The following is a 15,536-nucleotide window of genomic DNA, read 5'->3' as shown; positions in this document are numbered from 1 at the left end:
ACACTTAATATTGGCAATGTAAAGAGACCGACAGAACAAGAGATATAAAGACTAGAGTGTGGTATTTCTTCAGGTCACCAGAGGTCACCATTGAGCGTTAGGCAGACTGTTACCGTAAATAGAGCTCGGGTGATGGCGTATATATATTAGGATATACTGCAGACCGTGATGTTATGTTCTTCATATTTTTTATCGTTTATTTTAGATAGTGATTATTGTACTTGGTTGATGCTGGATCAGGTGTATGGACCAGGTTTTCTGAGATGAGCTCCGCTGTGATTTGGGATGCGCAGTGCGCCGCTTTGCTGCCGCTGCTGACTGTGACTGCTGCAGTGTAAACAAGACTGTCCGAGCCTGCAGCGCTGCTGTCAGTGGGCGAAACGATAACGACAGAGTACCAATGGTAGTTGACTTTTCATCTGAAACGAGCACGGTTTCATAATGAAACCTCCGTGTTTTCTTTGTCAGTGCGCAACGACTTAATATCTGCAGCGGAGAATCTGGCTTTCTTTTTTTTAATTCAACTGGACATCTGTCAGACAGCACATCTGCTATTTCTAACTAAGTAGCCAGCAAACGTTCGTCCTATCGCTGGATTAATCAGATGGACTTTGCTGTCGAGGAAGCAACAACTCCTTCTTGAATCAGGAACATGAGTGACAACCAGGAAACATCAGATGCCGAGGAAGACACTACTCCGTCCGGGAGCACGACCTTGCCGCTCCGGCCGCCGTGCGACCGTCTCCCTTGCAACAAGAGCAGCGTGTGCTCCCGCTCCTACTTCGTGGTAGTGATGGTCTTTTTTCACGTATACATCATTAATGTTATTGCGCTGCTATTTTACGTTCACTATAACAGCGGGTCGGAAGATGCCAACCAGAGTCGCGATGCTCCGAGCAGTAACCACCAGCACCCCGAGTCGCGGCGTCCGCCATCAAAGCCCGAGTTCCTGCGTGATGATTCCCTGACAAGAATCGAGGGGATAAGGGTGAGTAACGTGATGATGCATCACTCCTTCATTTATAGCTGCGCTTTCTCTCACACACACACAATAAGCACCGACCACATCACTTCTCTGATTTATCTCTTAGGTGGGACACGTCCAGAAGGTGTCACTGGTGCCAAGCAAAGTGCATGAAATGCGGACTCTGAGTCTGAAACCGCTGCTGTTTGGTAAGAGCCGAAACACTCATGTGTCAAAACACATTTGCAGCACACTCACATGAGCCTCGAGTGGCCAAAGAGTCGTTCCTCATCTTGTGCATCCACCTCACACTCGTCCTTGTTTTCATCTTCATAACTATCACCCTCAAACACATGACCTAGTTTAAACATATGTGCACGCTCGGGTCAATCAAGGCTACATGAAAAAGGGTCAATAAGTCCTGAGGCTACTACCCCAGTTAAACAGATCGGGACATAACACAATTCAAAACATACATGTAGGCATTAGATGTGCAGGAGTAAAGATAAACATTTTGAAGTGGAAAAATGTAAACGCTTACTATATTGTTTGTTTTCGTCATTCTCTTCATGAGTGTTTGGTTTTGGTAACAAGCATTTAACTGTTTATGACTGAATTTCATTTTGACTGGTTCAATGTTGATATGAATGGTTCCACTCTGGCTCTGCAAGACAGGCTACTAATGAAATAATTGTCTATATTTGTGCCACAGCTAAAAATATTTCTGACTGTGCATTTTCTGCTGATTATTTTCTCTATATTAAACCTTACAAAATAGAGAAACATGTCTATTACAATTTCGCAGAGGCCAAGGTGGTAACCAAAAGGCTTTAAGTGTACTTTCATGTGAGACAAAGTAGCAAATTCTTTAAGTGGAGTAGCTGGAAAAGGTTAATTAATTGAATATTGCAATAATTGCTGATTATTCTTCTGTTGTTTTACTAATTGACTTATCACTTTAGCTTTACTCTTTTTCAATTTTGAAGCAAAGGTCTGAGGACAGACGTATGCTGTACAGATTGTAAAGCCCCTTGGAGCAAATTTGTGATGTTGGGCTACATAAATATAATTGTCTGAACTTCTAGATAGAACTACAATACAATATGATACGGTTGCAAATCAGAAAATGGGAAGCATGCAGCAGAGAAAATGCTTTAATCCTGCTAAGCCAAGAGATTTGACTCTGTGTATAACTGTCCGTCTGTGTTTTTCTACAGAGATCCCTGGGTTTTTGTCGGAGGATGAGTGCCGTGTGGTAACGCAACTTGCACAGCTAAAGGGTCTAATGGAGAGTCAGCTAATGGTGCAAGACGGCCAGGAAGAGCTGGCCAAGGAGCTCAACCTCAGCCCAGAAGAGATCTTCAACCTTCTTGATATCAACCAGGATGGACAGTTGCAGCTCCATGAGGTGAATGTCAGTTTGTGGATCGCGAGCATGGACTGCATGACATGCAGTACTTTTTTGGTTAAGAGTTGGTTAACTCATCCTGTTTTTTACTATCGTGCATCCAATAGATACTGACTCATTCTCGAGTGAGGGACGGAATCTGGCTCACACCGGAGAATCTGAGAGAAATCTATGCTGGGCTCAAAGCTGACAAGGATGGTAATGGTAAGAAATGCAGCCATTTGCATAGCTATTATTTTGAAAACATTATTTGTGTAAATATTTGTACTTCTTAAATTTAAGTATGATTTGAGAAATAATCCAGAACATTTTTATACACTTTACTAAAAGTGCTACCTATAAACCAGTTTTACATCGCCAGGAGGGACAGTGGTGGGTTTTGACCAAAATATTAGGCGAGAACATGACTATTGACTATTGTATGTCGCTGTATGGTAATATATTTTCAGTGTTTAAACAGAGTAAAAAGTGCATACATTGACTGCATACCTCAGTAATGTTACAAACACATTGTTTAAATCACTCATAATGTGGTTCCAACCATTTTGGCTTGTGACTGCTTAAACTGAGGCCATGTCTACTTATTACCCCTCTTTATGGTCTACTATGGACACAAGAGTAATTTTTCGAAGCGTACATGATATAGAGTATATAGACACAGGTATTGAATATGAATGTGACCGGATAAAACCCATCTTCAACTCATTTTGGTCTTAAACTAAACATTGGAAATGCATCAGGGCAACAGGTCTCATTTAAACACATCTAAACTAGATTATACACAGTATATCAGAGAAATAAAAAACATTTTTTCCTAAGTTATGGTACTAACTCAAGAAATGAAATATTACGCAAGGCATCAGAATATGTACATCTCATATTTTGAACAGGTTTGCTAAGTCTAGAAGAGTTCAGGCTTCTGAGCAATGATGCCTTCCAGCGCTTCCTGCTGCAGCGAGGGGTGAAGAGGAGTCAGCTGGTGAGGAACAGCAGACACACCTGGCTGTATCAGGGCAAAGGAGCACATCAGGTCCTCCAAGACATCAAGGCGAGGCAAGCAAGTCAAACCACCTTCTCCGATTGCAAATAACTGAAATACAAATAAGGTTTTTGCCAGACTTCCAATTTGTTTCGTTACCTTTCTCCACCAAAGGGTGACTCGTCTCACTCAGCTCCCACCCGCATTAGTGGACCTCAGTGAGCCCCTCCAGGTGGTTCGCTATGAGGAGGGAGGACACTACCACGCCCACCACGACAGCGGCCCTGTGTATCCTGAAACGGCATGCACACACACGCGCCTCGCAGCGAACACCTCCACTCCTTTTGAGACGTCTTGCAGGTGAGATCCCTGAGGGGCGCAGTGTTGGCTGAAGCAGCATTTCTCTACAATGATATCTATGAATGAATGTCCAGATCTGAATTCATCTGCGCAGTGTGATTACTGAACTCCATTGTGACTGGCATGATAGTTTGTGTGACTTAACCTGTAAAAATGTGTGTGCCTGCCTCTTGTTTGCAAAGTGTTGTATGTGTGTGTTTGTTTGCACCTTACATGTATGTCAATTTAAATTTGTGTTGCACACCTAGGTACATCACAGTTCTCTTCTACCTGAACTCTGTCGAGGGGGGTGGGGAGACCGCATTCCCTGTGGCAGACAACAGGACCTATGATGAAGTGGTGCGTAATTGTGTGTGGGTTTGGAAATGTGTAGGGAGAGCCCTGCAAAAGTAATGTGTACATACTGCGCATGTCTTTCATATCTGTGTTAACTCACATGTTTGTCAGTGAGTGCATGGCCCTGGCGTTGAACAGACTGTGTCACTGAGTTTGAATGTGTTGTTGTAGTCTCTCATACAGAATGACGTTGATCTTTTGGACACCAGAAGGAATTGTGACAAGAGCAACCTGAAGGTGAAGCCTACCAAAGGGACAGCTGTTTTCTGGTACAACTACCTTTCTGATGGAAAAGGTAGGATTGCGAACTTTGCTTCCATACTGTTGCAATGAAGACGCAAATCAGCAACTATTTCATTGTCATTTGATGTAGAAGCATATTTTGAATTTTTATTTAAAAAGTAACATTTTCCTTATATACACATTGTGTGTCACATTGTCTGTCAATATTAAAACACAAAGGTAAAGCCCATTTACTAACATATAGTCTTGTAAATCCTATCACAAAATAATGCAAATTAAGCAAGACTAAGAGATTACAGCCATGCTAGCAGCTCTGTGTGAAGCTACACTTTGCCACAGTGGTGCTTTGAGCTAGATGCTAATGTCAGCATGCTAACATGCTCATGAAGACAACACTAACACACTGATGTTTCTCAGATGTAATGTTTAGCAATGTATCTACCATCTTAGTTTAGCATGCGAGCATTTGGTATTTATCACTAAACAGAAAGTACAGCTGATCGAGGGTTGCAGCTATTTGGCCATAAACCAATGAAGTGGACACATTACCTTCATGGTAGCACTAGATTAAACATCAGAGGGTAAGGTACATTGTCAAGGAACCATGAATACCTGTATAAAATCAATCTAGTAGATGTTGAGACATTTCATGTGAGAACGTTGATTTAATGATGCCACTAGACGAAATGTCTGTGGTTCACCAACATTTTTATCACAATTCATCAATAGTTACAGAGATCAGTCTGGATCACAGTGGTAGGCCGACATTGCATCCCTTAACCTACCGCCCTAGCGTGACTAAAAACACGAAATCTGAAGTAGCAGTTTCTTGTATTATTTTATTTAAATTCAATTAATCTTGGCAATTAACATGTCATTTTCATGTTTTTTGGCACAGAGTAAAAGTCGACGTATAAAATGCAGTCAAAAGGTTGAGATTCAAGCCCATACTGTTGTCATTGTAAAAATTAAAGGTAATCTAGAAAGACAGCTACACACAGTAAGAATGCAGCTCTATAAAACAGGTCATTTTAAATTGATTTCTGGCTCATTTAAACTAATAAATAAAATCAAATGTTAGTCGAGAGAATAAAATTAATTAATATTGACCAACGAGTGGAGTGTGGTTGATAGTCATAACATCAGTGTGAGCTCTTTAAAGAGCATGGTGCCATGATGTGAAGGATGTTGCTAACAAACGTTAAATTATTATTATCATTATTATGTTTCCCTAATAGGTTGGGTGGGAGAGCAGGATGAATATGCACTGCATGGAGGCTGTGTGGTCACCCATGGCACTAAGTGGGTCGCAAATAAATGGATTAACATTGATCCGGATTACCAGCGGCAGGCTCGCTATCAGCAGCTGGTTTCACAGCAGCCAGAGGATGATGATGATGAAGGTCTGACTCTGAACCCGAACCTACAGAGTTCTGATATCCATCAAGACTTGTAGCTCATAAACCAAATTTATACAACAAAAAACAACAAAAAATCTACCTAGCCTTCCTCAGTCATGTGCACAACTTCTTTGGCAAGATCCTCTGTGTCCAGTTTGTAGAGACAAGATTTATTCAGGGAATGAGGTCACAGTGGGTTTATGCAACTGTAAAGAGATGATAAATATTGCTTGGATATTGTTATCTAGAGATGCACCAATACTGATATTCTGATAATGACTCAAATAGCTGGATCAGGTATCGACAATAGGCTGATCAGATACCATTATTTTAATAAATAACAATTCAGTACATTTATATCTATATATTTATTTGTTACATTTTGTTTAACAAAGGTCAGGTCTGATGTTGCCTCACACATAAAAGACTGAGCCCAGTCTCTTCCACACAGTGAGGCATACAGCTTATTATTGACTAAAATACTGGTATCAGTATCTGTATTGGGACCGAAAAAGTGAGATCGGTGCATCCCTATTGTTATACTTCTATTTTTGAATTTCCTATAATTTCCCTTTTTAGGAATGTTGCACTAGAAACTCATTAAAACAGTTGAGACAAAAAAAAATCCCTTTGCATGCATTAGCTTCACAGATTGTCCGTTTGCTGTTGCTACGAGCAGAAATTGCACTTAAAAATTGAAATGGCTACTGCAAACATTTCAATGTTCTTCCTTGTTAATGCTGCCATTACCAAAAAAGGCTCACACTGTCTGTGTGATGCATGTTGTCTTGTAATTGTTCCTTGAATTATTTTCTAACAGATTCTTCTTGAAAGGTATTGTTGAGAGGTTTCATTTTATTACTTGTATTTTTCTCTATAAATGCACTCTATCGTCCTCCCACTTTGAATAAAGTTAAATTAAACTCATGTGTCTTCCTACTTTAAAGATAAGATTTATAAATATGAATTTAAGTCATCAATCGTATTGTAGAGTTGTTCTAATATCTAAAACAGCATTGTAAATGCCTCCGTTACAGTCTAAAATGCTCGATCAGGTATCTGAGAGTACGCAAGTCTCGGGACCGATCTGATATCATGTTATCTTGTCATTTATCAGCTCATTTACGTGACGCAAGAACAACATGACGAGTCACTCGCAACCCAACCCATACATGCTGCCCAATCGGTAGGCCACTGCAACTCTCAACAACCTTGAGAAAGAAGCGAGATGGGTCGCTCGTTCGCTACTTCCATCATCAGCAAAATGCCATCAGTTTGGCATTATTTTATTTTGGAATATCTATCAAACTAGATATTAAAAGAAATTTCTATCATTCATTCTCTGTATTTGTTCATGACCTGAGCCTAGGTCATACAACAATGATAGCAATAACATCATCCATACAGGGTTGGTAGTATACAGCTGTTCAAAAATGATAATATATATATTTTTGTTTTGTAACAGACTGGTATTGTAATCAGTGTCGGGAAGGAAAAATGGTATCGGAACATCTCTGGTATCTAACAAACAAAATGTCCTAAAAGTTTCTGGTATCGCTCCCAGTGTTGAGATAGTTGTTCCATCTTCAGTGCTGGATATCCAGTTTTGCTTGAAGTCCTTAAAGCTTTGTGGTGCTGTATGCGTCCTGAAATCAAATAGGTTTTAGATTTAGATTTAGTTAAAATGACATGATTAAACGTAACGTTTTCAGTATCATGAAAATGATTGAGTTTTAACATTGGACCATCCAACTGAAGTGTCACCTAAACATCAGCTGAATATACTCACCACTGATGTCTCGTATCTGGGGAACGATGTTGCTCCGCGGTGGTCCACACAGTAGAGCACAGCGTCATGTACGGAGGCAAAAAGATGCCTCTTAGTAACCGACTCGGAGAAGAAGTCGCCAAGCTCTAATTGTTCCACCAGGGTGGCTGAAGAGAAGACAGTTTAAAATCAAAAAATGACCACCACAATGAGCCTTTTCATGTAGAGGAAGTGATTTCACTCACGTTGACAACCAGCCATGTAGACATCTACGTCAATCTCACTGAAGTCCTGGAAAATCTGTCAATTATGTAAGAACAGAATATCTATCCTCATCAAAAGTTACCACTCAACAATCTTAAATAAATTAAATAAAATCACAATTCTTCCCTATCAGGTGCTACTAATCCTACTCAGTCTAATCTACCTCACAGTCAATCATACATGTTAAGTTAACTACAACAGTAAAATATCATTTGTTTTCCCATTTCAGTGACATCAGAACTTGGCCAGACTAAATTAAACCACAATATTGAATCTTTCCCTTTCTCGTGAGAACAACGGGAATCTTTTTCTTCATTGTGTTTTTATCGTTTGAACTCAATCAATTTAAAAATTATGTCAGGACCGAATGATTGCAGACCTGTATTTACCTTTCTTATTGTCAAATAAATAAATAAATCTATAAATCTATATCAACATTGTAAAATTAGCTGTTAATAAGAAAACATAACTCCCAAGCTCTACTTGTAAGCTTCTCAAATTACACTTATAGTATTTATTAAAAGGATTTAACACCTGGATGACCTGAAAGGAAAAGGCTGTTTCAAAACAAGGGAAAATGTGTTGACATGTCAATGAAGACATTTTTTGTTATGTTTTACGTTTCATTCAGGGGATATTTGTCCCTGTTGTACTTACATTTTTCATAGTCTTGATAGCCACTGTGTCAATGAAGTTAGCCGTGGAGAGGTCGATAATGATGGAGTGAATGTCCCAGGTCCACTTGCCCAGTGACCCAAGAGAGACCCGCTCCAGATCGTGACTCAGCGTGTCCTCACTGCTGGAGCCCAGAGTGGTGGTGTCCCCATCCTGCAGCTCAGACATCCACCCTAAGCTGGTGGAGTCTGGTTCTCCTCCCTTCAGGTACTCCCATCTGCAGGGGCCGTCTGGTGTTTGAGGGGTGATAGGGATGACAAACACTGTGCCGTTCTCCCTCTCAGTCCAGCCCTGCTCCTCCTCTTCCTCCACAGAGAACACCGGCGCTCCAGACAACTGTTCAGCGGCTCTCTGTGCTCGTCTCTGCAGGGTCGTATGTGAAAGAAATTATTCAAACTTCTGAGTACGTTGACTTTTTGGTAGCTTGGCCTTTGGTCACCGACTGTAGTTCTGTAGTCCAGTGTAACAGCAGGCACTCTTCAGACAACTACTTGCTATAACACACAGGACTGTGGTGCCAGTTTTATCACCACATAGAGGATAAGGTGACAAATAGCAAATACCAGAAAAAATAGTGTGGTCCTTAAAATGTTTTGTACATTTTCTATAAACAATGGATTTTTTATAGCATACATACCTCTTTCTTGGCTTGCCTTTTTGCCCGTCTCTCAGCCCTCCTTTCTCTACGTCTCTGTTTGGCCTCCTGCCTCTTCTTGTAGATAATCATTTTACTGATGTCAAGCCCACTCTGAAAACAGATAAAGAAAAATAAAACATCATCTGCATCTTATTAAAATATAACAGGGAACAAAAACAAGAAATGATTGCTTTGATAAAGAAGAAATTAAAAGAGATTAGAGCTGGAACAATTAGTAAATTAGCTGATTAATTGATTGTCATAAATGTAATGTGTCACCTTTTTTGTGTATGTCCTACCAATATTGATGGTCGATTGAATCAATAAATTCCTCTGTGCGTGCTGTACTGACCCAGAAAGCAGTGCAGTTTGCAGCTGCAAAATCTGTTCTTCCTGCATCCAGCGCCCTCATTTGACATGACAGTGATGCAGTTGGATGGAAGGAAGAACTACAGACTATTTCAGCTTGGATTTCTGGTCTCCGCCTCTTGAGAGTTACAGTGTTTTGTCTGACTCGGATATTCAGCTGTATTTATTCAAGCCAGAGTATTCAGCTAAATAAATGCAGCGGAGAGAGGCCGAGGCTGCGGCTGCATTAGCCGTGCAAGAGAATATGGCTGGCGGGAACCCTCCGGGAGTCAGAATTGGTATCCTGGTATATGTAGGCACTGCTGGCACAGCTCTGAGAGCAGGGGAACTCAGCTTTTGTTCTCTTTCGCTGAGGAAGTTATTGCTTCAATTGACAACATTTACCATTTACACTGATCCACATCAAAAGTGGTTAGTGGTTTTAGTCTGTTTTCCCATAAAAATGCTAAACTTTTTTGTGGCTCCAGTCTCTCAAATGTGGGGATTTGCTGGTTTTGTTTTATCACATATGATATTAAACTGAATATCTTTATGTTTTGGACACCTTGGACATTTTTTACTTTGCTCTGGTATTTACTAGAGATAGAATCACAAGATTGCTCATTATTAATGAAAAACATCCATCAGTTGCAGCCCTAGAGTAGATATATTATATAGTATTACTAGGAGGGAGAACAAACCTTTTCTTTCAGAGCCTCAAGGTAGAGATCAGCATTGGCGAAATATACCGTAGCAGAGGAGCGAAATATAGTAACACCTGGAATCTCTCTCGCCTGCAAAATAGCAAAAAGTCATTAGCTTTTTTTGCGAAGCGAGAAGCTATAATGTATGATTTTCTATATTTCTGTCTCACCTCTCTGTGGGTCTCTATATCCACGTACAGTTCTGTACCTGGAACATTTCCCAGAACAGAGTATGTTGGCCTGAATGGAATAAAAACAACCTTATTATGTGTGCAATATGTTTTTATATAGGATTTTGTCTAATCTGGCAGTTCTTGCCGCCTAACATCATTTACTATTATTTTCTCTCTAACACACACACACACACACAGTATGACTCAGATGTACTATGATGAGGTGTAGAGGAGTCTTACAGCTGAGTTCTGAAGATAACAGTCATCAGAGCAAAGATGATTGATGCTGCCAGACCCAGATCCAGATTGAGCAGCATGGTTGCCACCCAAGTGACCAACCACACCACCTGGGGGGGATGCAGTATGACATTACGCATTCTTCAGTATGATTATGAAAGGGAAACAAGAATGACACATTTCCAGATTCAACACGACAGCAAATTCTGTCGCAGTTGGTGCTTTCATTTTTTAAATGAGGAATAAACTTCTCACCAGATCAATCTTGCTGCGTTTCCACAGTGTGACAATGTCAGAGTACTGCTTGAACATCCCCTTAAGATTTACAAAGACGACCGCTGCAAGGACAGCCTGAAACAAGCACACCCACATTTTGATGTGATTAATTAGATGTGTACATAGAAGTGTGAATGAGGCAAATAAAGAAAATCCTTTACATTACACAAAAACATGTCATACATCATACATAATTTACTGCAAATCTACAGAAAATATGAGTTGTAGAGCGACGAACCGTTGGCAGCTCCTGGAACAGAGGTCCAAGTTTCAGTATAGTCACCAACAGAATGAGAGCTGAGGCCACTCCAGCCATCTGCAAGAACAACACTAAGGTTGTTTTGGGTTTTGTTGAAATATTTGTGTTTATCAGGCATGTTAACATATTTGATTGTTCATCAGAAATGAAGTCCATCGTTGGAGAATATCTTGACAGCACATATTACCAATATTTAGTGGTACTCTAACAGCTTTGAAGTCTGATTTTCAATACTTAATTGATTTGATACAGTGTTCAGATAAATAATAAAAACATCTCTGTGTACACAACGTTCGAGTACATTATCATTCGCTAAAATTAGACAGGTTTACTGGTCTCCCATCACACCCATTCACACACTGGTGGCAAAGCCTTCGGGAGCAATTTGGGGTTAAGTGTATGGCCCAAGGACACATCGACATGGACTAGAGGAGCCTAGAGGAGTCCTTCAAGCAGAGGCTTCGGATTTAGCGAGGACCCGCTCTACCTTCTGAGTCACAGTCTCCCCATATTTTGCGTGGTAGATTTTCTGTAGAGCATGGTCAGCAATGTAATTAAAGTTATGTTCATGTCTGACAAATGTGTCACCACTGCAACCACATCTTTTTTCTATAAAGTCCATGTGGAATTAGTTAGTTAGTTAGTTAGTGTGCATGACACACTAACTAACTAACTAATTATGTCAATGCATAATACATGTTCAAAGGTAAAAAGCTACAGTACATGTTCTCGTAGCATCATTTTTTCAATTTCCACATGGTTCTTATATATATAATGTGGTTATGTTTACATTTCTTTTTTACCCTACCTCAATCATCCTCAAATGGGTCATATGTATTATATATTTGGAGTGTAACTACTGCATGTTGCATGTTCACAGTACTTGTGAGGCCATGCTGATGTAACGTTTTTACTTCTGTTGCTCACTCACTTGTGTTTTTCCTCCGGTGGTCTCTTGGATGAGACTTCGAGACATGGAGGCGCAGACAGAGAAGCACTGGAAGAAGCCTCCCACTGCATTACTGAGACCCAGCGCCACCAGCTCCTGCAGCATGGTGAAAACAAGAAACACAAGAATGAGCAGGAAAATATAGAGAGAAAGGAATGCACAAGTATGATACAAGTACTGTATCTGCAGAATTAAACAGCACTAAGAGTTGTGGTTTACCTGGTTACTGTCCACATTGTATCCATGTTTCAGTGCAAATGTTTTGCCTAGTGAAATAGATATGGCATAGCCAACCATGGCCAGTGCAAAAGCGTCACCAATAACTTCTCCAAAAACACTTGCATCTGGTACACTGGGATAACTTAGACTGGTGCAAAGGTAGAGGAGAAGGAAATGAGTTAGTACTAAACAAGCCGGAAATATGACTCAACAAATAATTACAGCGGTATAACTTTGACCCCAATGCTTACCCATTAGGAATTTTTCCAACAACTGAAATAGTGTAGTTGCTGTTCAAGTGGGTATAGGTTGATATTAATGTCCCTGCCACAATCTAAAGCCATTACAGAAAGCATACAGATTATAAACACAGACACAAACCAAAGTCAAATTTCACAACACGTCAGACCTTCAATAATTACAAACTGGTGAATCATATGCTAGATGTGAACCTAATTATTAGCCATAAATAGTTCATTTTTGCTGTGAACTGCACAAATGCAGAGGCCCGGGCACCACTGCTGATTCTGCAGTTTGGCTCCACAGTGTCTGTGCTTTTGCAGTGCTGCAACATCAGCAGCTACACAGAGCACAGAAGTGATAACATAAAGAGAGGCCAGAGAGTGTGTCCTCTTATTAACTGACTGTGATGAGCTCCACTGGGATCGGCACTGGCAGCTTCGGACTGAGAAAAGAGTTGAGCTCCTTGGCTGAAATTAGAAACACCATGGACACAGCGCTGACCAACAGTGTGGGAAGATGAGTGTGTGGCAGCAGCATGCAAACATCCTTCAGAATCTAAAAATGGAATAAGGAAAAGCAGGAGATGGTTAAAGCGTACTGCCGTACGCATTGAAACACACAGTTTCGTCATTTAAAGTCAGAATTCAGTATAAGATTACATATCCACAATGTTAACTTATTCACCAATCTATAACGTACACTTATATTAAAATAAATACAAAATTTAGATTGTCATATATTTTTGCTTTTTATAACATTGTTGTGACCTGATGTCCTACTGGTTTACACATTTAATTGACCCGTGATACGTTCCACCTCAACAACATCCTGTTTCAAGCCTGAAGTACATCACAGCTCTGACCCCAAAACTAAACTAGCATTCAGTTTTTATGCACCTGGAACAAACTCTCAGAAAACTGCACGTCTGCTGCAACTTGCAGTTCTTTTAAATTAAAGCTAAAGACTTTTCTGTTAGCCGCTGGTATTTATCAAATCAAATAATTAGTCATTTCTTGCACTGTTAACTATTATTCTTGTATTTAACTCCTGTCTTATTATATTTGAGCTTGTTTTAACTCTCTATTCTATTCTAGTTTTCTACTATTTAGTGACGTTTTTTATTTGTGTCTTGAATGTTGCTTTTTTACATTATGACATTATCATATCAGTGCTGGTGTATCAACAAAAATGCAGCAATCAGAACCAAATACTTGACAGTACTCACATACACCAGTGAAAAGGGCCCGCTAAACCGAGTGGGTGAAACTCCAAAGATGTGCTTGAGTTGTGCCACCACGGCATGGGCTGCGGCTGCTGTTGTGTAAGCCCGCACCAGAGGTTCAGACAAGTATGTCTCCACAAATCCAAACTTTACCAAACCCAGTACCACCTATGCAAACAATAATGTATGTGAATGAGTATTGGCAGCAGTAACAACGGAATATAAGATTATGATTTCTGTGGGATGCTGTGTCCAGACCTGAATAAGTCCTCCCAGGGCAGTGGTAGCAGCCGCCACCTGCACCCTGTACGAGTCCCGGGCAGCTATGTCCACCTCTGCAGTGACGTTGGTCCCATTTGTTATGAGGAAAGCCGAGTCTGGAGCAAGTCTCTCTGTCACACTACCCACCATGATGCTGAGCACAGTAAATGTACCTGAACACAATGAGAGATAGCAGCACATATCATTACAGGGGTTATAATGGCTACAGTTACGTCTCTCTCTCTTTCTTCTTACCAATGGAGATATGACGTGACGTTCCAAAAAAGAAGTAGACCAACGCTGGATAGAGGGACGTGTAGAGCCCAAATACAGGAGGTACAGAAGCCAACAATGCGTATGCCAAACCTGTGAAAAACAGAAATTCTGTTACACCTGTCTCAGTTTACTAATGAATATTTTTAAGAACCCTTTTTTCTGTAGTATTACTGTCAAACGTAATAAAACGTCTTTGTGCAACATATTGCTTTCGAGTCAAAATGATACATTAGGTTTTTGTTCGACAAGTCAGACTTTTTTCTGTAGTATTGTGGATATTAACTCGACCATGATCGACTATTGTCATACCTTGTGGCAGGTGCATTATGCCCACACTGATGCCAGAGATGAGGTCTGGCATGCCATAGTCCCAGATTGAGTACTTGGGCAGCCAGTACAACACAGGCAAGCTGCTCATCACACTTTGTTTCAGTTTGGGTGCTGTACATCTGGAAGAGATTTGAAGGATACACATTGACAAAAGTTTAAGTCTTTTATTGGCTATGAAAAAAAAATTTCTGGTTACTTTGACAAAAATATCAGACCCGACATCTACATCAAAGTTACAAGATCAAGCCATAAAATGTGCCTTACCTTAAGGAGTCTTTAAGGCGTTCACTTAGAGAAGGGTGAGTGTCAGAGTATGTTTTTCTCTGCGTTACCTCTTCCAGTCTCAGCTCATCAAGCACTTCCCGCTCCACTCTGTATTTCCCAAGTGTGCGTGTTGAGTCCATTGTCAATATCTGTGCAACTTCAATGATTTTACTCTTTTAATATGCAGTAAAGGTGCTTTATTCCAAGACTTTACTACAAATGGTTCACCAAACTGTCAAGAGGACAACTGTATCTGCATATGTACATCATATCGCCTAATGATTAACTATAGTCAGGGCGTTATGGGCAGAGCCTCTTCGTGACAATGACGGCTGACCGGATGAAGCAAAGGATGTAATTATAGTCTTAAAGTGGAAAAATATTAACTCTGTTGAATTTCAATGGATGTTTGACAGGTATTTTCCCCAAGATTCCAGGTCTTTTTTTTCCACATTCACTTGCAAAAGTAAAGTTAATGACCCATGAAATGTAACCTTAAGCTCAAATTATATCGGTCAAGTGAATCTTTATGACGGCTACTTCTGAACAAAATACTTAAAATATTTAAAAACTAATCTGCTAGTCAGTTAATATCCAACACAATGCTGGCCAGCCAGAATGTAACATGTATAAATACATATAGTATACAACCTTTATTATTATGATTGGTACAACAATTTTAATAATTCAGATTTTATGAATCAAACTTAATAGATCAGGTCTGATTTTTGCACCGTGTGG

At 40.1% G+C, this 15,536-nt stretch overlaps 2 protein-coding genes across 2 annotated transcripts; one reads left to right on the top strand and one right to left on the bottom strand.

Moving 5' to 3' along the window:
- Window positions 1-652: 652 nt before the first annotated feature.
- On the top strand, window positions 653-5,746 carry p4htmb (prolyl 4-hydroxylase, transmembrane b; the record flags this gene model as incomplete). The annotated part of the gene is made up of 9 exons (XM_079156776.1): window positions 653-988; window positions 1,092-1,173; window positions 2,182-2,372; window positions 2,480-2,576; window positions 3,263-3,425; window positions 3,526-3,711; window positions 3,960-4,050; window positions 4,219-4,342; window positions 5,529-5,746. 9 exons carry the CDS (start codon window positions 653-655, stop codon window positions 5,744-5,746), a joined length of 1,488 nt encoding a protein of 495 aa, XP_079012902.1.
- Window positions 5,747-7,309: 1,563 nt separating this feature from the next.
- On the bottom strand, window positions 7,310-14,935 carry slc26a6l1 (solute carrier family 26 member 6, like 1; the record flags this gene model as incomplete). The annotated part of the gene is made up of 19 exons (XM_079186317.1): window positions 7,310-7,336; window positions 7,480-7,625; window positions 7,704-7,758; window positions 8,380-8,760; window positions 9,035-9,145; window positions 10,084-10,176; window positions 10,257-10,326; window positions 10,500-10,606; window positions 10,752-10,847; window positions 11,011-11,088; window positions 11,963-12,076; window positions 12,200-12,347; window positions 12,451-12,533; window positions 12,845-12,997; window positions 13,668-13,832; window positions 13,923-14,098; window positions 14,181-14,291; window positions 14,511-14,650; window positions 14,796-14,935. The coding sequence occupies 19 exons, from the start codon at window positions 14,933-14,935 to the stop codon at window positions 7,310-7,312; spliced, it is 2,394 nt and encodes a 797-aa protein (XP_079042443.1).
- Window positions 14,936-15,536: the final 601 nt, after the last annotated feature.

This window comes from Pholis gunnellus (assembly GCF_910591455.1).
Source record: "Pholis gunnellus genome assembly, chromosome: 3".
In the NCBI taxonomy this organism is placed as follows: Eukaryota; Metazoa; Chordata; class Actinopteri; order Perciformes; family Pholidae; genus Pholis; species Pholis gunnellus.
Note: the sequence above shows the minus strand (reverse complement) of the source record. Positions and strands in the feature narration are given on the sequence as shown.